General features: G+C 42.8%; 1 protein-coding gene across 2 annotated transcripts in view; it reads left to right on the top strand.

The window, feature by feature from the left end:
• Positions 1–23,495, top strand: part of RANBP17 (RAN binding protein 17) — a 1,522,743-nt gene that overhangs the window by 1,083,064 nt on the left and 416,184 nt on the right. For both annotated transcript variants that reach the window (XM_078653359.1, XM_078653358.1), the window contains exon 21: positions 16,394–16,501. In XM_078653359.1, the coding sequence (XP_078509485.1) occupies positions 16,394–16,501 (108 nt within the window). The remainder of the gene's footprint in view (positions 1–16,393; positions 16,502–23,495) is intronic.

Raw genomic sequence — 23,495 nt, 5'->3', positions numbered from 1 at the left:
ATTCCTTGTGGAAATAAGCAGGGTGTAAAAATTGAGTTTGCAAGTAACACAGTGCAAGTGTATATCCTTTACAAGTGTTGTGCATGAATACTTCTCTAATTCCAATGATGTCTTTCACCTATTTCTTAGAATTTCAGATAAAAGTTTATTCTAAGAGTAAGATAAGTCCTGGCTGCTGCAAACATGTATCCCAATTGCCTAGCATGGACAGTATTGACCACAAGGAACTTGTACTCTAGGTTTTCAAGATGGCTACAACAATTTGCATACCTCATGTTATGTTATGTTATATGTTTATTTTTATAGCGCACGGCTACTCCAGGGGAGTGTCCCGGCGCTTTATCAGGCAGCTCAGAATAAAACAACATAACACCGATGCAGAAAACAACAGAAACAAAGAAAAAAACAAAAAGAAAAGGGACTCCTAAAGATTAAAAAGCCAAGTCTTCAGGCCTTTCCTAAACAAGAGCAGGTTTGAGGAGGAGCGTAATGCCAAAGGCAGAGTGTTCCACAACTGAGGGGCCCTCAAACTAAAGGAACGACCCCCAGTGCGTGCCTCATGAGAGTCCTGTGACTACATGGGACACGTAGTCCTTCTTGCCTTTAATCCGATGTCTACAGTAGCACATCCCTCTGAGACGCGAGGCTTCTGTGCAGATGGCGCCCATACTCTGCCACCTCTGCAACCTCATTTTCTGCTGAAGACATTTAAATTCATTAACTTTGGAGTAGCGCATTGTGAATTCCAGAGCATAGAGGTAAGCGCATCACATACTGATAATGGCACCTGAAGGACCCCATAACTCCTTGTTCTCGTCATAAAGGCCAGCCTTGTTTGGTTTCTCCTTCCAGTCCATAGAAGTTTTTAATCAATGCTTTCATCTACCTGAATGCCAACTTCAAATGCACACACATACAGCCCTAAAATGCATAAAACTTGTAATAAACATTACTCCTTGTCAGAGGTAGTAAGCACTATATAACTAAAATTACAATTCTCAATTTGACCATTGTTACCCATTACCTTAATAACGGGGTAACATATGCTAGAAGTCAACATTCTTCCTTAAGCCATTCAACACTTTCTCCATAATATATTAACAGAACCACCTACTGTTTGAGCACATTTCAGCTTTACCAAAATATCAGAACATATAGGATTCCAGTTGAATCTGTAGAATCAATAGCTGTCTGTAATGAATTTGCTGCAAGTATTCCAATTGGAACAATACTGTTTTATCTTCATTTAGTTTCAGATCCCAGCATATGCCCACTGTTTGAACTCAGTGAAATACCTCATTCGCCTTAGCCTCTCGTCCAATGTCAGCAACCCAAGCATGTTAGAAGAACCAATCATTTGAAATGAGGTATAAATAGTTGTGTGCAAAGTTGCAGCTTCAGTACTCCGTTACCACAACCTAATACTATTCACCAAAAGGGTTTTGGTGAAATCTATCAAACAATTCTATGTGGACTAAAACAGGAATTCACATTCTTTAACGATTACCAGTTACAACTATACACCAATTAACAAACTGGTACTGGTAAATGGTTTCTGATCAAAGGTATTGTTGTTTTTATGCATACATGTATTGAGTCCGCACTCTCATACCTGGTATATGCTCCAATAGGATTCACAGATTATGGCATAGGACGGGGGAATTTACACCATCTCCTAATGTTACCAGTGAAAATTACAACAGGCTAGAAATGAAACAGTTGGTCAGCAGATGAGTTGCTTTTTATGACGAATGAAAATCATCTGTAATGATGAAGTTAGTTGGGTGTCAAATTTTGTGTTTGTATCGTCCATTCAGCAATATGGTAAGATCTTCAAGCTATTTATAATACAGTATTTGGTGGAAATTGCATCATTATTTTTAGAGAAATCTTACAGTTAGCTTCAAATGTCAAGTAATAAATAATCTAAAAACTCAATTGGAAGCATTGAAGAATTCAACACAGTTTGAGCAAACTTCATTTACCAGGAATGTACTGAAAATATGATCCAACCCAAAGATATAAAATATTGGAACATATTACTAGAAGGTTACTAGAAACATATTACAATATGAATTGGCAACTTTACTGTAACAGCAACAATGCCAGGTCAATCAAGTCTTATTTTAATATATTTTAACAGCATAGTTCCAGCCCTGACGTGATGGAAGCTATCATTAATCAATCCAGTTGATTTAATGCTCACTGTTGATGATTGTGTACCCTTCAATTAACAAAATACAAACACAATACCTTTTTAGGTTCTGTACATGCCTTGCATACTTAAGACTACTATCTCCATTTAGAAAACATGCTGCCAACAAGCTAAAATAAACAGATGCATTTAATAAACAGCAGGATTAGAAACTAACTTGAAGTTTATCAACTGTCAAGATATGCAGGGAAGAAACAGTGAAACAGAAAAAATACTTGTCAATAGTGCAGTGGGACACGGGACAAGCTTTATATATGACACCAAGAAGACATTTAATACATTTCTTTTTGTCAAGTTACATAAAATAGAAGAACCACAACAAGCTGCACACTCCTCTGTACGATTCCTATTGGTCAAGGACTATATGTACGACAAGGTCAATTTTCAATGTGGTTCGCATATGCTGTAACTATTCACAACCCTAAAGAACTTAGGTTAGATGTTGATGAAACCTGAGATATGTAATATTGGTACAATCACATATTTGAACAGACTTATCGTAGTTTTTGATGAGAGATAAATGAATGTCAATATTGCTGGCCTGCAGGAATATAGCAAATTGTGAAGTCTTTATGCAGCTCATTTATCGCCTTTTACCAAATAAATTTGGTCACAAAGAGAAAACATTATAATATAAGAAACAAACAGTTCAGCTGGCATTGAGATCAAATCTAGAGCTTCTTATTTAGCTTAGTACTTAGTACTATTTTATTTGTCAAACTCAGCCATACAAGATAAAATTTAATTTCTATATTAAATCTTTAATTGATGTCATCAAAACATGGGCAACTGTTTTTGTAATGTCACATTACTATTTGAAATCAACACTTTTGTCTAAGAAACACTTACAATCTTAATATTGTCTGTCATTCTCTTCTTATATTATCCTTCAAAGTAATAAGAAAATGCGAGAATAACGGGGAGTACCCTGTCTGCCAAAGTGTCTGTAGGCCCCATCTATTATGAGTTGGGAGAACTGCTGATTATCTGCTGGTGGAGTCTTAACTGCCTATGCTGGTGGAAATCATTGACTGATGGCTGTCAGACATTGGATCATCTGTTAATAGATGTCCGACATTTTGCTCTATGTAGGGCAGATGTTCTGGTGTAGTTTCTTCCTGTTCAGGGTTGCCAGGTAAAGTCTGGTGGTCCTAACCAGGAAAAAATAAGAATTACTTACACAGGCTTGAAGAAAACTACAATGGTGTCAGGGGTATTTTTTTCAAACATAAAACTGCTGCTTTACATGTGGCGGCAGCTCCTATGAAGGTGAGTAGATTTCTAAATATAGGTGATTTATCACCTGCCAATGTGAAGGAAGTGTTGACCTCCACCATCCAGGACAGTAGGAGGCCCAAAAAACACTAAATAAGCAATAAGTAATCTCTACTCGAAACAATATGGTACATTTTTCCTACAATAGTTAAGAAGATAATCAAGAATGGGTAATGATTGGAGGAGGAGCAAATGAATTCTAATGTGAAATAAGCAAGGTTCTATACACCTTTAAACAAGAATGCATCATTTATTTGCAGCACATTTTTCTAATTACTTAAATTCTGAGCAATTCATCGATTTACCAACGTGTTCTTAAAGTACTTTTCAAAAATGTAGTGTACAGTACGAATCTAATCAGATCAAGTGGACCATATGGAGAACATGCCCAATGTATCTTAGCAATAAATTCATCCAGAAAGAATATCACAATTATGCTAGTATGCTACACTAGTGATGGAACCAAAATAGACCCATTTACTAATAGTTTTAAATGTGTGCAAGTGTTTCCTGGAAAGATACATTTTACTACCAATGGTATTATATATACGATGCAGGCCGTAATACTACCTCAGGACATTATGCAGAAACACTTTTTGGTCAGAATTTATTAATACTATTGTGGCTGTCAAAAAGAGAACCTCGAACATGCTCACCATCTGTAGATATATTAAATATGTAAAGATTCCCAAGCAAACAATTTAAAAGTTAGAAAAGTTAGCATTGAGTGGAATCCATTCAATAAAGCAAAAGTATCAACAGTAATAACGAAGTCTCCAAAATTGTCAATAGTCTGTAATATTTTGCTAATAGTGAAAAAAACTAAATTTCAAATAATATCTAAGATAAATCTGCAAATCATGAATTCATTAAATAGAACAGCAACAAGCAATTCAATGATTCACACTTGGATTCTCCAGCAAAACAAAGCAAAAGAAATTGCAAACAGCATTATTAAGCACCGTGGTCCTGTTTTAAGACCCAAGATTACTTGTGGTGGAAACAAGGTACAAAAACGCACATGTAACACACTAAAACTATCATATACAATCTTCTGTTCCAGTTTGCACCCACTACAAAATAACCTAATTCATCAGCAGATGTGTGGATTAATCAATTTAGAGGTGCGTCTTCTTCCAAAACATGACCCTGTGACTGCTTTAATATTTAAATATATTTTCGAATATATTTCTTTATTCGGTCAATGGAGACCATAAAAGTGCATATAAAACAACAACATATAACAAAGATAAAATTCCTGTGTCAGATCAGACAGATCTTGGCATAAAGTGCTTAGCATCAATTTCAGAACACAGTTAAAAATAAAGATGACAGTATGCAAATGATTGGACTCCCTGAATCAATGCCTGACAACAACAACCTCATAAAAGGGTCCCCTATGTTCACAGGTCGGTTAGGGGCCACCTTGGCATCACTGAACTGATTGAAGTAAATCCTCATATGCTTGTTAAAAAATCCTAAAAATAGCAATAAAAACATTCAGTAAGAATAACATGTTCAAAATACTTGCAGAAAAGCCAGTTTGTCACAAAACAAATGCCATCTGCCATACGGCATGTATGTTGCTGTTAAAAACGAATCCTTGTCGTTGGCAGTGACTGTGAGAAAGCTAAGGCAAGCCTGTGTCAAAAAGTGTAGAATAATCTGTTTCCTCAATGATGCATAATAATTACAGAATAACAAAGTGCAGTGTGCATTGCTTAGAGCGGCCGGCACATGGACACAGGGGTAGATAGGCAAAGTAGGTGCTCAACGTTGGACAGGCCACTAAGAAATGGGCAATATTCAACCTTAACCTCGCCAGCAGGAATATGTGGTACAAGTTGGTAACCCAGGTTAGGTACGGCTCTTTGCCATTAAATGTACAAATTTCGGCATATGCCTGGACCGTGGGCTTATTGGCTTCTGACCGAAGTCTCTTGTCATTACGTGTAGCCAAAACATGCTTTTCATTGTATTCTGGAAGCTAGCCTTATATGTCCAGTGGTCTTTAAAAGATCTCTCAGGGCCAAGCTCATGAAGGTATATATACCTAATTGAGGGGAATTTCAAACAGTGATCCCGTTTTAGGAATTTAGTGAGAACCGCCCAGGTGAGAGAGGTTTCAGTTTTTGGCCAATTTTGTGACTGCTAGTAACCGCTTGATGAAGCCATTTTCAAACATCTCCAACCCTTTATGATCACTATAACCCCAGACGCCTGCCCCCTAGCTGGCATTTGTGCAGCACTTAGCTTTTTATATGGTGGCAAGTTCTTTAACAGGATCGTTTCCTATTCTGGTGGCAAAACTAAAGATCGCCTTTGGTTTTATCAAGAAGCGGTAGCCCTCCTTGTCTTGGACCCCAAGTCAGTTTTTCATCAAATTGTATCCCAAGATAAGGGAATGTTGGGCAGTGCTGACTCTATTGTTGTTTACCCTGAAGGCAGTTTTCCTTCCTGCTGGATCCAAAGGCCGTAACAGGTTTTTTAGCCGGATAGACAACAAATTCAAAACTGGTCATAAAAGAGCAAAATCGGTCAAGCAATTGTTGTAAAGCGATTGCCATCCTAGCTATTAGCCCTGTGTCGTCAGCATAAATCAGGGCTGAGCTACTACAATTATCTATACGCGGACAGTCAGCGTTAAGACCCAGCAGTTCTTCTAGGCCATTTGCATACGGAGAAAAGAGGAGGGGGGCCAATAATCAACCCCGATGCACTCTTCTGGCAAGTTTACAGGTTTCAGTTGTCTCCCCCTCCACCTGGCCATACCTGACGCTTGCTGTCACTTCAATATGGAGTTCTCTCAGGAAACCACAGCTTAGTACTGTTTATAGAATCAAAAGCTGAGCCTAAATCCATGAAAGCAGGGTCCATTTTATCTTTCTTAGCCACCGTATATTTACTTATCAGTAACTATAAATTGAAGCATTGCTCAGCTGTCCCTAAACCTGGCAAAAACCAAATTGAAGGTCTGAATCACATTGTGCTCATTTGCCCAGGTTTGCAAAATCTTTTAATATTTGTCTTGACAAGATGTACTATGCAGATCGAGCATAAAATGTGCATTTTAAAGAAAGCCAATTATATTGTGTTGATGCTAATAAAATCAATTATTTGTAATCTTCTAATCTGTGGCATAATTATGCAAATACTCACTTTTACACCAAAATACAAATTGTCAAGAATGTAACAAGACAAAAAATGATGGTAAGTATCATAAGTGGTAAGGATGTGTTTACTCCACTGGCTTCCGCGCACCGTTTAATATCTGCATCCATTTAAATACATAACACTTTAAAATACCATCACAGTAATACATTTAAAAAAAGAAATGGAATTTTCCAGAAGAATCTAAATTGGAACATGAGTTACTGTTGACTAATCTAGAGGTAGTGGACACAGCACAAAACTTAAATAGCAATTAAATTTGTAATGCTATGGCACTGTAGTTCCTATATTCCCAATAGGCTCTGCGCATTGGAATAATATATCCTATAGATTTGACGTAGGACTTAGGTCTACTAGGTCTCTATCGAATATATTAGACTTAATTGTGAGTACCAGCTAGCTCAGCGGTCACTAGAAACTGTCGCAAATAAACAAGAAGGGATTAGTTTCTGACAACCGCATAAACATGACAACTTTGTTTCCCCAAGAATAAACGTATCTTCAGAGTCGTGGAAACAATCGATAGATATTTTTCTCAGTCAATCGTGCATGCTTTGTTTCATCAGAGGTGCAGAGTAAATAGAGAGACGGGCGTTTTCAATAAAAGGATTTATTGAACAGTCTTCTCTCTCATGCAAGTAAAGTGAACTGCTACAATCGAAATACTTGCTGCAAAGTATAATGCGTACAGAAAGAAGAGTATTATAAAATAATACTGTAAAAGCATTGTATGGTTTCTAAACCGTAGATAAATACATACATAAATAACAAAGGCTAAAAGTACTCAACTGGTGCTTCTAAAATACGCCTACCCCAATGTACCTAATCTAAGTCTTAGTACGAGGGAAGAAGTAAGTGTGGTGTAGTATAGGTTTAGTTTCTTTGCCAAGAATCTGTCCAAGAATTCTCTTAGGGTCTAATCAGCTCGTACCTTGGTTTAGAATGAAGGAGGTCTGGTATCTCTGTCTCAGGACTCGATTTCCCAACGCCCCGCGAGGGGAGCTTGGAAACACTGGAGCTGGATTCTCAGCGAGAGAAAGGCAGTATCAAGCTCGGCTCTTCTCTTCCTCGGGGCTGTGATGAGAGTCCTATTCCCGGCCCCACTGAACAACCCCGGCGCTCCGAGATAAAACACGAACAACTAAGGTGATACAGCGGGGCGCGGGAAAGGAAGGGAACAGCAGGGAGGGAGATCTGTAACGACAAAGAACACGCTATTAGAACACCCTACCTCCCTGACCTACAACAGTGTCCTACTTTTCTCAACCCACAACCCTTCTACTGCTCTCCCCCACTCTTTACCTGTAAAGGAAAATACACAATGCCTTAATCCAATGGAGACAGGGGTAGGGTAGGGTGTGCAGAACTGTGCCCAACTGTGAAAACAAATATAAACAAGATTCAATTCTCTCCGGTTCAGAGTGTATGAACAAACTTGCGTTGTGCTCTATAGTGGTTACACACCTACCCTGAACAATGCTTGTAAGACATTACATGGGTGATATCACAGTTCCCCTCTTTGGCGTTCACTACCCCTCCTGCCTCCTGTTTAGAACGGGATAAAGAAAAACAAGTATGAACACTGCCCAAATAACAGGACAATCTTTGCAGCTGCTTCACAGAGTTAACTCACTCTGTAACTCTCTCTTCTTTAGTTAGCGCTCCCCACATGTAGAAGTGATAGTGCCATGTGAGGATTCACAATAACGAGGCTCAATAGAGTTCCGGTGAGTCCTATCGTTACTGTGCCTGAATGCACGTATTTACAATATATGTACAAAGTTATTAGGGGGTCTCAGTATGGCTCAAACAAGCTGATGGCCTTATTTCCAAAACGACCACACATCAATCCCCTAGACGAAAACAATGTCTTGAAGTCCTTGGACTTCCGAGTGTCACTCCTCCGAGTGAAACTCCAGGAACCAAACAGGCTGTGGGTGTGTCGTTGGGATCGAGACTACCAACGCCCCACACCGCACAGCACCTGATTACTCACGGTTCTGTTGCTCTAGGGAACCACAGCCGCTCATACCGCTCAGCCTCGGAATCCAGGAAAACGCCACCGCATAGACGGAATTATCGGCGTCTAACCGCCGTCCGACTCTGCCCTTTATTTCCGGGTATGCGCGCGCCGCTCACGTTCATGCGTGGCGTACGCACTGCATGCCGGGAAGTGTAGTTTGTGGCGGGCTGGTATCGTTCTGCGCCTCGGAACATCGTCCTGCACCTCGGAACATGACAGTACACCCCCCCCTCACAAAGGGGCCAACCCCCCCCCCGGCTTTCCAGGAAACAAGCTGTGAAACCGGGCAACCAACCGGGGGGCCCGAACAGCCGTCGCCGGTTCCCAAGAATCCTCCTCCGGACCAAACCCCTTCCAGGAGAGAAGGTACTGCAATCGACCCCTTACCCTTCTAGAATCCCGGATGCACCTCACCTCATACTCCTGATCCTGACGCACCCAGAGAGGCAAAGGGGACCTACGAACCGGACACCTGGAGGGTTTTAGGAGGGACACGTGGAACACGGGATGAATGCGCAGCTGTGCAGGCAATCGCAGGCGCACAGCCACTGGATTCACATGTTCCACCACCCGATAGGGTCCAATGAATCGTGGGTTAAACACACTGTGTTTCTTAAATCTAATGTGCTTGGTGGACAACCAGACTAGATCTCCCTTCCGATACACCGGATTTGGTCTACGGTGCTTGTCTGCATGGCGTTTGTAACTGGCTTTGGCCTTCACAAGGTTCTTGCGTGCATTCAAAAGGATTTTGCGCACCCGCAACATCCGTTCCCTCACCTCAGGCAGCTTCCCTTTGTTCGAAGGCAACAACATGGGGGTGAACCTGGGATGGTGCCCATATGAACAAAAGAAGGGTGTGTGTTGAGTGGATGCATGTTGAGTGTTGTTATAGGCGATTTCTGCCACCCACAACCAATCAACCCAGGAGTCGCTGCTTTCTTGCACATAACATCTGAGGTACTGCTTTAAGGATTGGTTCAGTCTCTCCGTCTGTCCGTCCGTTTGTGGATGGAAACTGGTGGACACAGACGAGGTTATGTGTAAAGCTGAACACCAAGTTTTCCAAAATCTCGCAGTGAACTGTGCCCCGCGATCAGACACGATGTCTCGGGGAAGGCCATGCAGCCGAACGATGTTCACCAAAAGTAGATGTGCCAATTGTCCTGCTGTGGGTACTTGGGTACAAGCAATGAAGTGGCCCATTTTTGTCAAATAATCCACTACCACTATAATGGCCGTCTTGCCCTGGTCTTTCGGAAGCCCCACAATGAAGTCGACTGAGAACCTCTCCCACGGATTCTCTGGAGTGGGCAGAGGTTGTACCAATCCTTGAGGCTTCTGTCTGTCTGATTTCATTTGACTACAAGTGGCACATTCCGCCACCCATCTGCGCAAATCCAACCTTATGGAAGGCCACCAGAATTGCCTCTGGGTCTTTTCCAACGTCTTGACGAACCCCATGTGACCGGCACACGGTACCTCATGACACCAAGAGAACACTGTTTTTCGTAGGACGATCGTGGGTACCAGAACCTGTTTTCCTCTCATCGGCACGCCGTGTCTTGGTTTCCATTCCGGGTGATGCCTGAGCCAAGTGCGCCACACACAAGTTTGCACTCCCCTCCTAACACGAGACAAAAAGTCATCAGTATGGGTTACTCCTATGACGTTTGCAGGTTCAATGATGGACCGCACGGGTTTTTCTGATGGCATCAGGAGATTCTCTCTCCGTGTTAGAGCATCCGCCTTCCTGTTGTTGGTACCAGGCCTGAACGTAACCACAAAACGAAACTCCTCAAAAAACATCATCCATCTTAATTGTCTGGGAGAAAGATGTCTGGCGGCCCGTAGAAACTGAAGGTTTCGATGGTCCGTATAAACCGTGATCTGGTGACGAGCCCCCATTAACCAGTGTCGCCATTCCATAAAGGCGTCTCGAATGGCAAGCAGCTCCTTCTCCGCGATGGTGTAATTGATTTCCGCAGAGCTGAGCTTCCTTGACATGTATGCAATCGGATGCAGGGTGCTGGTTGTTTTATCTTTGTGGGATAGCACTGCCCCCAGTGCTATTTCAGAGGCATCCGCCTCTACGATGAACGGGATGTCCGGATCGGCATGCGTCAATCCAGGAGCGGTGGAGAAGGCTGTTTTGAGAGCGTCAAAGGCTTGTTGGGCTTCTTCATCCCACTTGAATGGGATGTTCTTTCTCGTCAGCTTCGTGAGTGGTGACACCATTCCAGAGAAGCCCGATATGAATCGCCTGTAGAAGTTGGCGAACCCCAACAGACTCTGAATGTCTTTGACATTGGAGGGGCGGGGCCACTCCACAATCGCTTGGACCTTCCTCTCTGCCATCACCTGTCCTGAAGGAGTAAGCATAACACCTAGAAACTCCACCATGGTGACATGGAATTCACATTTGGTGATCTTGCAAAAGAGGTGATGCTCTTGTAGCGCTCGCAACACTGTTTTTACGTGCGTAATGTGTTCTTCGGTTGAATTTGAATAAATGAGGATGTCATCTATATAGACGACCACATGGCGGTCTAGGTATTCACGAAGAACCTCATTCAGAAAAAACTGAAAAGCTGCCGGGGCATTACAGAGCCCAAAGGGCATCACCAAGTACTCATAAAGTCCGTACCGCGTTTTGAATGCTGTTTTCCACTCATCACCCCGTCTGATGCGAACGAGGTGATAGGCTCCGCGTAAATCCAGCTTTGTGTAGATTCGTGCCTCCCTTACCTGTTCCAGCAACACCGGGATCAAAGGCAACGGATACTGGTTCTTCACGGTAATGGCGTTTAACGCCCTGTAGTCTATGCAGCACCTTTTTTCACCGTTTGCCTTGGGAATGAAGAATAGAGGAGATGCTGCAGGGGATCTGGATGGTCGGATGTAGCCTAAGGCCAAGTATTTGTCCAAGTATTCACGTAACGTGTCTGTTTCAGGAAGTGTCAGGGCATAAATCCTCCCGTTTGGGATTTCAGAACCGGGGATGAGGTCAATGCGGCAGTCATAAGTTCGGTGTGGTGGCAGCACCTCCGCCTCTTTATCACTGAATACCGCCCTATACTCATCGTAACATGAAGGCAGCGTGACATCTTTTTCTGCTGCGGTGGCTATAGCGTACGTAGGCTCTGCAGCATTAGCCGGATTCCTTCTCCTTGAGAAACAGTGGTCTTGGCAATAACTTGAAAGGAACTGGATCGATTTGGTTTTCCACCTTATGTCAGGGTCATGTTTTTGCAGCCATGGGAGACCTAGGATGATTCCATATTGTGGGGCTTCAATGATGTTGAAGACCAGACGTTCATGATGGGACGGAGAACAAACAGCTTCATATTCCCTCGTTTGGTAGGTGATTGGGCCTGCTTGCAGTTCGTTGCCATCCACAGCGTAGACCGTTTCGGGTCTGTCCTTAGAGACCAGTTTCACTCCCAAACGACGGGCCATAGAACAGTCCATAAAACAGCCTGTAGCCCCAGAATCAATCATCACTTGCACTTCTTGGGGGTTGTTGTTTATGCGCAAGGACATTTTAAAAAAAAGGTGGTTCTGCTCGTCCATCGTACCCGGGGTAAGTGAAGGGATGATGTGGACGCTTGAGGGTTTCCCTTCGTTCACCTTCAAGCCGTGTAGTTTTCCGACTCCTTTGCGGCTGCTCCTGCAAGACTCTGTCCTCCCCGAATTCGATTGAGTTTTGGCTTAACCGGGCACTCGCGTAGGAAATGGCCTTTTTTCCCACAATAGAGACAAAGTCCTTGTTTGCGTCTGTGTTCTCTTTCGCTGGTGGTGAGGGAGGCTCTCACTGCTCCTATTTCCATTGCATCAGGAGCAGGAGCCGGCTTGTCACTGCTACTTGCTTGCTCATACGGCATCACTGCTTTATCCTTTTTCTTAGACTCTCCTTTTCTTTCCTTCATGCGATGGTCTAAGCGTAAGGTAAGGTCAATTAAAGCAGAACATGTGCGAGGCTGGGGATCTATTTGGGCTAATACGTCCTTCATGTCTTCGTTCAGTCCTTGATAGAACAAGGCTGTTCTTTTTGCTTCTGGACAATCAGTTTCGGCCACGAGTCTCCGGAAGTTGTTGAGATATGTGACCAGATCTGCATCTCCCTGTCTTAGCTTCAACAACTCTCTGTCTGCCGTGAGGGTCTCTGCCCTCCTGTCGAAGGTTTTTTCAAACTCCTCTTTAAAATTGTCCCAGTGGTACAGAAGAGGGTCATCCCTTTTTACTATGGGCACCGCCCACTGAGCAGCTTCCCCCCCTAGATACGAGATAAGGAAAGCTACCCTCGCTTGGTGTGTAGAAAACATCTTGGGTTTGCACATAAAGTGCATCTGTACCTGTGTCATAAACACTTGAATCTTTTTTATGTCCCCGTAATATCGTTCTGGTGGTGCAAGAGGGATCTGTGCGGGCATCTCTACCACCACAGACGTGGTAGGGGCAGTGCTACTAGAAGCCCCTGTTGTGGTGGTAGTAGAGGGCAATCTGTCAAACCTGGCTCGCAGCTGGGCGTTTTCAGCCCTTGCCGCCGCCACCTCTCTATTGGATGCTGCCAGCTCTACCTGCACTAAGGCCAAAGCAGCCATGACGTCCTCTAAGGTAGTCATGGTTGACTCCCAACACAGCCAAGAGGAGGCAAAATCCGTGGGCCGATAATTCTATCAAGCTCGGCTCTTCTCTTCCTCGGGGCTGTGATGAGAGTCCTATTCCCGGCCCCACTGAACAACCCCGGCGCTCCGAGATAAAACACGAACAACTAAGGTGATACAGCGGGGCGCGGGAAAGGAAGGGAACAGCAGGGAGGGAGATCTGTAACGACAAAGAACACGCTATTAGAACACCCTACCTCCCTGACCTACAACAGTGTCCTACTTTTCTCAACCCACAACCCTTCTACTGCTCTCCCCCACTCTTTACCTGTAAAGGAAAATACACAATGCCTTAATCCAATGGAGACAGGGGTAGGGTAGGGTGTGCAGAACTGTGCCCAACTGTGAAAACAAATATAAACAAGATTCAATTCTCTCCGGTTCAGAGTGTATGAACAAACTTGCGTTGTGCTCTATAGTGGTTACACACCTACCCTGAACAATGCTTGTAAGTCATTACATGGGTGTTATCACAGTTCCCCTCTTTGGCGTTCACTACCCCTCCTGCCTCCTGTTTAGAACGGGATAAAGAAAACAAGTATGAACACTGCCCAATAACAGGACAATCTTTGCAGCTGCTTCACAGAGTTAACTCACTCTGTAACTCTCTCTTCTTTAGTTAGCGCTCCCCACATGTAGAAGTGATAGTGCCATGTGAGGAATCACAATAATGAGGCTCAATAGAGTTCCGGTGAGTCCTATCGTTACTGTGCCTGAATGCACGTATTTACAATATATGTACAAAGTTATTAGGGGGTCTCAGTATGGCTCAAACAAGCTGATGGCCTTATTTCCAGAACGACCACACATCAATCCCCTAGACGAAAACAATGTCTTTGAAGTCCTTGGACTTCCGAGTGTCACTCCTCCGAGTGAAACTCCAGGAACTAAACAGGCTGTGGGTGTGTCGTTGGGATCGAGACTACCAACGCCCCACACCGCACAGCACCTGATTACTCACGGTTCTGTTGCTCTAGGGAACCACAGCCGCTCATACCGCTCAGCCTCGGAATCCAGGAAAACGCCACCGCATAGACGGAATTATCGGCGTCTAACCGCCGTCCGACTCTGCCCTTTATTTCCCGGTATGCGCGCGCCGCTCACGTTCATGCGTGGCGTACGCACTGCATGCCGGGAAGTGTAGTTTGTGGCGGGCTGGTATCGTTCTGCGCCTCGGAACATCGTCCTGCACCTCGGAACATGACAGGCAGCCTCTCGATCAGTGTGTCAGCTGGAGGGTCGGCTTTCTTCGGGCACTTGCTGTAGCGAGCTGGGTCGGGCAAGTAGATAGTCGAGCTGCTCCAAACAACCATGTCTTTGCTAGAGCAAGTGTAGGCATATTTATACCTTAAAGGTGCCTAGTTTGACGGAAAGTCGGGCATAATAACGTCATCAAAGAACCCCAAGGGAATGGTAGTTCTTTGAAAACTCCATGAATTCTTGGACAAATCAATATTCAAGCAAGGGGATGTCCCTGACTGCTTAAGCTGAGTTTTCCAAGAAATCGTTGTGGCTTTTTGGAACGAGTGGAAGTAGCCATGCCTGTATTTGGACTGCATGAGCTATGTCTAAATATGGTTATGATTTCTATGCCTATATAAGGGCAATGTGAATTGTACCTATATAAGGGCATGAATCGGGAAATTTCACTCGGATCTTAAAGCGCCCTACAACAGCACTATCTTGCCCTTGACTTAAACCGCTGTCATATTAATTTGAAACGTAAATCATACCTGTGCCACCATTAAAAAAATCTCTATTGAAACAAGCAATATCTTTTCCACTATGATTGTGCAACTTGTTTACAACCAAACATTAACCGTAATAGCATAATAATATAGTGCTCATCTGTAGGAGAGGCAAGAGCACATAATGGTCATTCCATCTAAAATTTACATTTGATTATATAGTATCAGATTAATCCAAATACCAAGCCACTCCATCCTCTGAATGGACAACTCAATAAATGTTTGTATATGCTTTTCAAATCGTCTGCAATTTAAAATAGCTATTTACATACGAAATAAAACTTTGTGTGGAAAGGATGCACATGGGTCTTGCACATACAAAGTGCTTTAAATTATATACACAAAAATATACAGCACAGACACAGCATTTACAATTACATGCACCCAGCTAAATTACCATTCCTACTGTATTTCATCAATTAATAATTAATAAACAGCACTCTACCTACACTTTAATTACCTTAACTTTCAAATATTCCAAACCTTCAATATTATACACTTACAGCCCGCTGCTGAGAGCTATACTGGTTGTTAAAGTACCTGAATCCAGGTTAAAGGCCCTCAGTTCCATGCGTTGATCTCCTGAGCAGGAAATTCTGAAAATGAGGTACGACTGCAACATGAATTAGGTGCCAGGTTTGGAGAGCAGGGCGGCTACTTGTCTTTTTTAGAATGTTTTCTGGGATTTCCCGCTCGGAGGCATATTTTGCACTGAAAAATTGCAGAGTGGTTTTGACTACCATTGTTCTTGCTTAAGTTATTTCGAGTGGCAATGGAAACGTGCATTTATTTCTGTATTGAGATAAAAAAAAAAGACAAATTTGTCATGCATTGATTGCTGTAGGGCTCCTCTTGAACACTTGATGGTGTAATAGCCAGAGTAGCTGTGCTCTTCTTTTAGACACTATAATTTTTAGGGACCATTCAGATACTAGGTTATTTAGATCATCAGTATTTGAAGGCAAACAGTGGATTATGAGTACTCTAAGGACAAGTATAAGAGCCATTATATCCGTAGCTTCAAGCGTGCTGTGGGACCTAGTGTCTCACTGCATTTAGCTGTGTGTGGTGCAAATGATAACCTGTTTAGTAGAGTTGTACCTTTTTCTCAGGCATGCTTATCCTGTGAGCAAGCGTTGAAATTGATATGTAGGCATCAGGGTCTGAAGTGGTGCCTCTTTTTGGTATGTAGTAAATCTTAGTGCTCTTTATTGTAGGTTCTCAATGTTTGTTAGCTTGACTAATTCATCTCTGACTTTCTGCTTTAAATTCCTTAACTATGAATCTATCCAAGATACACATCATACCTTCCCATTCTACAGAGAGCAATTGAATTATGGTATGGGGAACCTGCATGCACAACTCCAATTATGAAGCTTGTTGCAGAACTTATGCAAAACAGGTAAGAAACAGTCAAGGAATGGTGTATGAAAACAAATATGTGGTGACGTGAACATATAAGTTTGATCCCCAGCCAAATTGTTTTCATGAATGTCAATTTGGCTTGGATCAGAACAACTTGTTGCAATATTATGATGACGTTTCTGTATTTGGCACTTTGACTTCTTCCTTGAACTGGTCTGTAGGACTGAGCACTGAAAGACATGCTGATGTATTGCCAAGAGTTCCACATTTGCGGACTTATGATGTATGGCTACTGGAACCTTTTTAATAAGCTTCCTTTGGATCTTATCAGAGAGACACGAACACAGATTAATGGTTTATTTGTAGCCAACAACACCTTCCTAAATATTCAATACTTTCAGTTTGAGTGGTGCTCTCACAAAATGAGTGCTAGGCTTGTTATCACATAGTTATATACCGTGTTGTGCTTCTAGTGTTCCCTTCCAGGCTATATAGGAAATATTCAAGTCTTCACTGGGTCACAGTGTATGTAAAGGAGAAGCAGTACTTGTGAGATACCATAATCGCTGTTTGTAACTTTCACCATTATGTCATTCCCCCTAGTTCTAAAAAGTTACACCAGATACCCCAGTACAAAAGGCTGTGTTAATGAAGTGCAACAGAGAACAGACAAGGAGCATGAAATGGAGGGCTCTTCTCCGCTTCTGAACTCTGCTTCATTGGCCGGTTCCTGCTATTGGTTACTTGGGAATGGGGTATATTGCCTAAAGACTAGGCATTGATGTAAGGCATGTTCCTTTTGAAATTGGGTAAATTGAAACCCAACCAAGACTATTGCTCTTGACTTAGTGAAGTTTCTAACGTTTCTGGTGTCATCGAGGCCAAAAGAAAAGCTAGTAATCCTATTTGGCATTTGGTAAAATGAAGGTGACTGGGGTGAGTATGCTACCTTCTTGGCTGCCTATCTGAAATAGAAATGCAGTCCCTTTTTAGTTTTTTGATGGGAGAAATGGAAATGTACTTTTGAAAAATATTTTACCTGTGCAGTGATTGGTCAATACTTTAAAGTGAGCCTTGGCAGTTGTGTTGCAGAAGAGGAGATATGAGGCTGTGTGTGCCCCAGCCACCCACCTTCTCATGGAGAGGTTAGCCAAAGAATCAATATGGTATTCCTTAGTAATGCAGTTTTGTTTTGCCCTTTACGATTGCTGCAGGCACAGGAAACAACGTGCGGAATATATACAGTAAGGAGTTAGTAGAAGGAATGTTGAGACAAAGGTACTTATAATGAAAATGTATTCAATATATACAATTCAAAACTCATTGATGAAAATGGGAATGGCGAGATAAAAATTATGTTAAGTGTTTAAAAGGGTTACAGTTAAGGTCTTAGAATCAGAGCTGCTAGAATTGTCAGTTCTGCGGCCTAGTTGTTTTCTGCATTGTTATTAGTTTTCCACATAATTCATTTATTGCATCACAGGTAGATGGCAACAAAAAAAGTATCTCTACCTCAAAAGTAGTCAAGCTGTCTTTCTGGCACAATTCACATTTTACCTGTTAACTTTTGATTTGCTGCACCAGAAAAGCGAACATTTCACCAAGATGATGTCAGTATAACTAATGGATAGATTGGAGAAAGTGCTTTTGTTCAGAGCAGGAAACACAGCCCATCGTACTAAAACATAATCCAAAAAGAGTTGAAATAATTCATTGTTTGTCATAAAAGATAGGTGTTTCACTTTCTGATGGATACTTATAATCATAGATTCCTCACTTTGTGAATCCTGCCAGGTTACAGAATGTATCTGGAAAACGGCTCCTTTGTGCTGGCTTGTGGCACCATCTTCTTTCAACCTGACTTTGTCCCACCTTAGTATGGAGCTGGATATAAGCGCCACCAATAATGTCAATTTCTTTTTTGTTTTTGCGTCCTTTAATGAAGACTCAGAGATTCTCTCCTACCATTTTCTATTCCTTTGCCACGTTTTTAGAAAGCATTTTAGACAGTGTGCAGGGATGTCTCCCCCCAAAATGAAAATATGAAAGCTGTGCCGCACCTATCGCAAGCAAATAAAGGTCATGGGTGCACATTGCATATTTCTGTTGTACCTGAGCACCAAACACCATTCAAGACCTGCAACAAATTCTCCTGATGCATTCAGAAGCCATGAGCGTGAGGCCAAATTTTTGTCATCAAACACAAGAAGCATGACTGGGCTTGTTCCAAGTCTTGAAGTCATTCCTAGTCCCGCTCACCATCTTCGTTTAAGTCAAAGACTAAAACAAAGTACAAGTTCAAATGAAAAAAAAAATAATCCAGCCAAGCTCCTGATTTTTGCGCTGCCTTCTGGGGAAGTCCCACTGTCAGCACAGTAGGGGCCGACCTAGCTTCAAGTCTGATTTAGACCGAATTTGAGTTATGTAGCTGATGCACCCCAAATTTTCCAGGCCATTGTCAATTCCACAGCAGGTGCTGGCTTTGAAGGAGACCATGCTTCAACTTTACAAAATGGTTCCACTCCCAGAAGGACCCCTTGAGGTCTCAAAAATGTGTTGAGTCTTCTAGGATTTGTTGCAGCGTAAAGCGTGCATAACTTAATTTTATTAATTTCTTACTCCTCTAACCGTACCGGGCCCATTACGGCTAGACAAGCTGAATCAATTTAATTTACCACAAAGGCAATGATCAAATGATTAATCTTTCTCTGCCGGTAGGAAGGGAGAAATTAAGGTGACCAACTCCACATTAGCTGTCCAATGAGGATCATTGATCGACTGCCAACTCACAAGTTTGAAATCAAATTTAGGTACGCCGCTCTTAAGACTATACTGTAGAAATAAAGAATAGCAAGTTGGAAACCCGACCTCCTAAAGAAGTTAAGCCGAGTGAGGATTATGCAAACTAAAAGCTCTGCGATAGCAACATAAAACATGAGAAGTCAGAGCTCCAACAGGGCATTTAAATCATTAGTCACAGTCCAATTGGAAGAATCAACAGGTCTTAATAATAGGTTCAGACATTTGATTAATTTGATTATTGTATTAAAGATGCAAAATTCATAAGCACAAGCAATTTCTTAAGAAGTTCAGTCAAGAATAGAACAGTTTTTATAACAGTGCCAAGCATTTGAGCAGGTGTCTGTAACTTTGTGGCTGTCAATGATTATGGACTCCTACCACAATTAAGGCAGAAGGATAATCCGTTGCCTAACATCTCAGATCCTAGAAAGATGGGGGATGTTCAGTTTAGAGTCCATTAAGGATGATTCTATAAGCATAAAAAAGAAATAGGGAAAATGGAAAAATCTGAAATGGTTCGGCAACGACGTCTCAGTCCATCAGCTACTGACTGTAGCATCAATCCTGGCAGCCCAAGTCGGAGAAAAGTTTGTCACAAAATGATCAGCATAGTATCCTCTCTCGCAGAGAAAAAAAAAAGAAAAGTATGGGGTTGCCCCTCCTTTGGGGTTTCTTCTTTTATAAGATTTGTAAGTTAGTCCCAATGAGATGGGGATTAACCCGCAACCATTGCACCTAATGATATCGTACCCCAACAGACCGTACTCAACTGAACTCCCCTCACCCCTCATGACACCCTCAAGATCATGAATAGCATTCATTCCGGAGCACTCTCAGACTCCTGCCTGCACCTCATCTTCAACAGAGCCAGCACCACCATCGGCCCGTAACTCTGCCGCACCATCAACTCCGCCACCTTCCTGGAAGGCTGGAAACATGCAGAGATCAATCCCTTGCAGAAGAAAACTTCTGCTGACCTGATAGACCTCAAGAACTTCAGACCTATCTCTCATCTCCCCTTCAGCCAAAGTCAGTGAGAAGGCCATTAATGCCCAACTCTCCGAGTTCACCAAAGTGAACCACATCCTGGACCGCTTTCAATCCGGCTTCCAAAGCAACCACAGCACAGAGACCGCCCTTGTCGCTGCCACAGATGGCGTCCGCACCCTCCTCAACCACAGCGAAACTGCAGCCATCATCCTCCCGGACCTCTCGGCCACATTCAATACTGTCTGTCACCGCACCCTATGCACAACACTCTACAGCGACGGCATCCGCAACAAAGCCCTGGAATGGATCCACTCCTTCCTTACCGGCCGACTACCACTGTTCCACTCTGAACCCACAGAGATCAACTGCGGAGTGCCTCAAGGCTCCTCCCTGAGCCACACTCTCTTCAGCATATACATGGCGCCGCTCACATCCATCATCCGGAACCATGGACTCAACATCATCACCTACGCCAACGGCACCCTAGTTAATTGTCTTCCTCACTAACGAACCCACAGTCACCAAGAACAACTTTCATGATGGGATGAAGGCTGTCGCCACCTGAATGAAGAACAGCTGTCTCAAGCTCAACTCAGAGAAGATCGAAGTCCACATTATAGGCTCCACCCTCTCCATCTGGGGCGACTCCTGATAGCCTGCAGCACTTGGAACTCTCCCACACCCACAAACCACGCACAAAACTTTGGCATCATCCTGGACTCCCACTCACCATGAGCCGCCAAATCAAGGCTGTCTTATCATCCTGTTTCCATATGCCTGCTCTGAAAGATCTTCAAGTGGATCCCCACCAAGTCCAGAAAGACGGTCACCCACGCACTCATTAGCAACAGAATCGAATACGGCAACACACCCTTCGCCTGCATCACCCAGAATCTCCTCAAGAAACTGCAGAACATTGAGAGCGCCTCAGCCAGACTTATCCTCAACATCCCCCGCCGCAGCCAGTTCACCAGACACCTGTGAGATCTCCACTGGCTCCCAGTCAACAAAAGAATCACCTTCAAGCTCCTCACACACACCTACAAAGCCCTACACAATGTGGGACCTGCATACCTTAACTATCACCTCATATTCCATGCACCCACCAGAGATCTCTCCTCTGCCGAACTGGCCCTGGCTACCATCCCACATATCTGCAAGACCACAACCGGAGGAAGATCTTTCGCCTACCTAGCAGCAAAGACCTGGATTACCCTCCCTCTCGACCTCAGGTAATCACTGTCATGCCCTCAATTCAGGAAGGCTCTCCAGACTTGGCTCTTTGACTGATATACAGCGCCTTCGACAGACCAGCAGTTCACCCCCCAAGCCTCTTGAGACCCTTACGGGTGAGTAGTTGCGCTCTACAAGCCACCTGATTGATTGTTTAATGAGACAGGATCACACCACCATCGAGAGACCACCACAAGACCATGGTCGCATTGTACCACCTAAGTCATTTGAAATATCGAGATGGTTTCCCATGCTAGTCATCAGAAACGAAAGATTGAGTGTCATCATAAGCTAGTATCAATAAATAAAGATACAATGTAGTCTGTCGATCGCAATAGCTGAAATTCTATTCCCACAGGAACATTTCACGGTACATATTGAAGATACATTCAGGAAGGTCAAAGTGTAGACATGTATAAGATAAATAAGTAACATTTCACTGGTAGAGAAACAATCCATTGTATTAAATCAGGGGAAAGGTCAGCATTAGAGGAAAAGCATTTTGAAGAAGACCTTTAAGTTAGCATCGCACATTTAAACAAAATGAGTTCTGACTTTACTTCAATATAATGAAATTAAATCAATTCAAATAAAGAATGCATCAAACTTTTGCAAATTGTTATTACATTGACATGGCTAACGTTATAAATAGCCTACTACTGCAATTTTTCACTTTCTACACATAAATGCACGCTTTTCAAATTTCATTCTACAAACTTCGTTTTTAATATTTTATAACCTATTGAGTCTCTAGTATAATGTTGCAAAATATCAAGCTTGTATTTCATTGCTACACACTTTTGCACCAACTTTTCTAACTAGTGCACATTGACAGAATGCATCAAAACAAACTAGGCCATTTTACTTAGCATCATAGTTTCATCAGTATATGTTAATAAGCAACATGTGCATAAGAAAATCATTAGTGCAGCTTCGTTTATATGTATTAGTATTACTTTGTGTGTGATTTCTTCATCTTCACCTTTTAAATCATGCTTTTACATTGCTTCTACTACTCTTGTCTCAGTTTCATGTGTCACTGTGTCTAACGTGTGCAATGTGTACCTTAATTTTTTGTGTCTTTTGTGTTTAAACATATCGTGTATTATGATTTTTAAAATCGTGCTGCATCACAGGTCTTTCGTTGGTGGGTCTATCCCTGGCGTCAGTCGACCATATTTGATCTCTGCCTGTTCCACCTCCAGCACTGGGCCATGCCTCATCAATTTACTATTGCCTCCACCAGGTCTTTTACTTCTGGCAACAGCCCATCTCTCTGCAGGATCCAGATTCCTTTCTAACTCCATTGGCAGATCTGGAGCCAAAATCGGCTAGCGAACCTCCCGTGTCACACCGTGAGATTACCAAGGTACAATCTCATCTTGAGGATGACTCTCTTCCTATCCCCGAACGCAATCTATCAGAAGTATGGATGGCTCGGATTCCGGAGGCCTTCAAGGACTGTGACCATGTTTCTCATAATGAAGACTGCAATGAGAAGGCAGACACCTTGACCCCCCTCATTGCGCTTTTGCTGGCTTATAACTTGAACAGCAAAATGCCAGTGGCACCAGAAACTAAACTGAATTCGCTTTCTAGGTGGCCCAACTGAATAAAGTGCCTCTTTTGCAACCACAGATGTGTTGAATCTACAGTGCCCCACTGTGGCGACTAAGACGAAATGTTTTAACACAATGTTTCTGCTTGGGCCTTTGAATATGGAACCCCTGCTTTCATTTAACAACTTTTTGATTGAGTCAGTTAAGGTAGTCTTGTCCAGACCTTTCCCAGACCTGCAGTGAGTTGCCCCATTGCTCAGTGACACAGGCATGCACAAAGAGATCTGACCTTTTTGACACAGCATCCAACTACCTAGAACCTTACAGTTTAAGCCTATACAAGTAATGGTAATCTAAACGAATTTCTCAACTACGCCACTAGATAGGGAGTGCAAGAAAAGTGGCTCCATGGGCAGTAAGCTATGTATACGCTTTGGCTTGCATTCC

The sequence above is a fragment of the Lissotriton helveticus genome, chromosome 7 (genome assembly GCF_964261635.1).
Source record: "Lissotriton helveticus chromosome 7, aLisHel1.1, whole genome shotgun sequence".
NCBI lineage: Eukaryota > Metazoa > Chordata > Amphibia > Caudata > Salamandridae > Lissotriton > Lissotriton helveticus.
The sequence above is the reverse complement of the archived record's forward strand: the minus strand, read 5'-3'. Positions and strand labels throughout refer to the sequence as shown.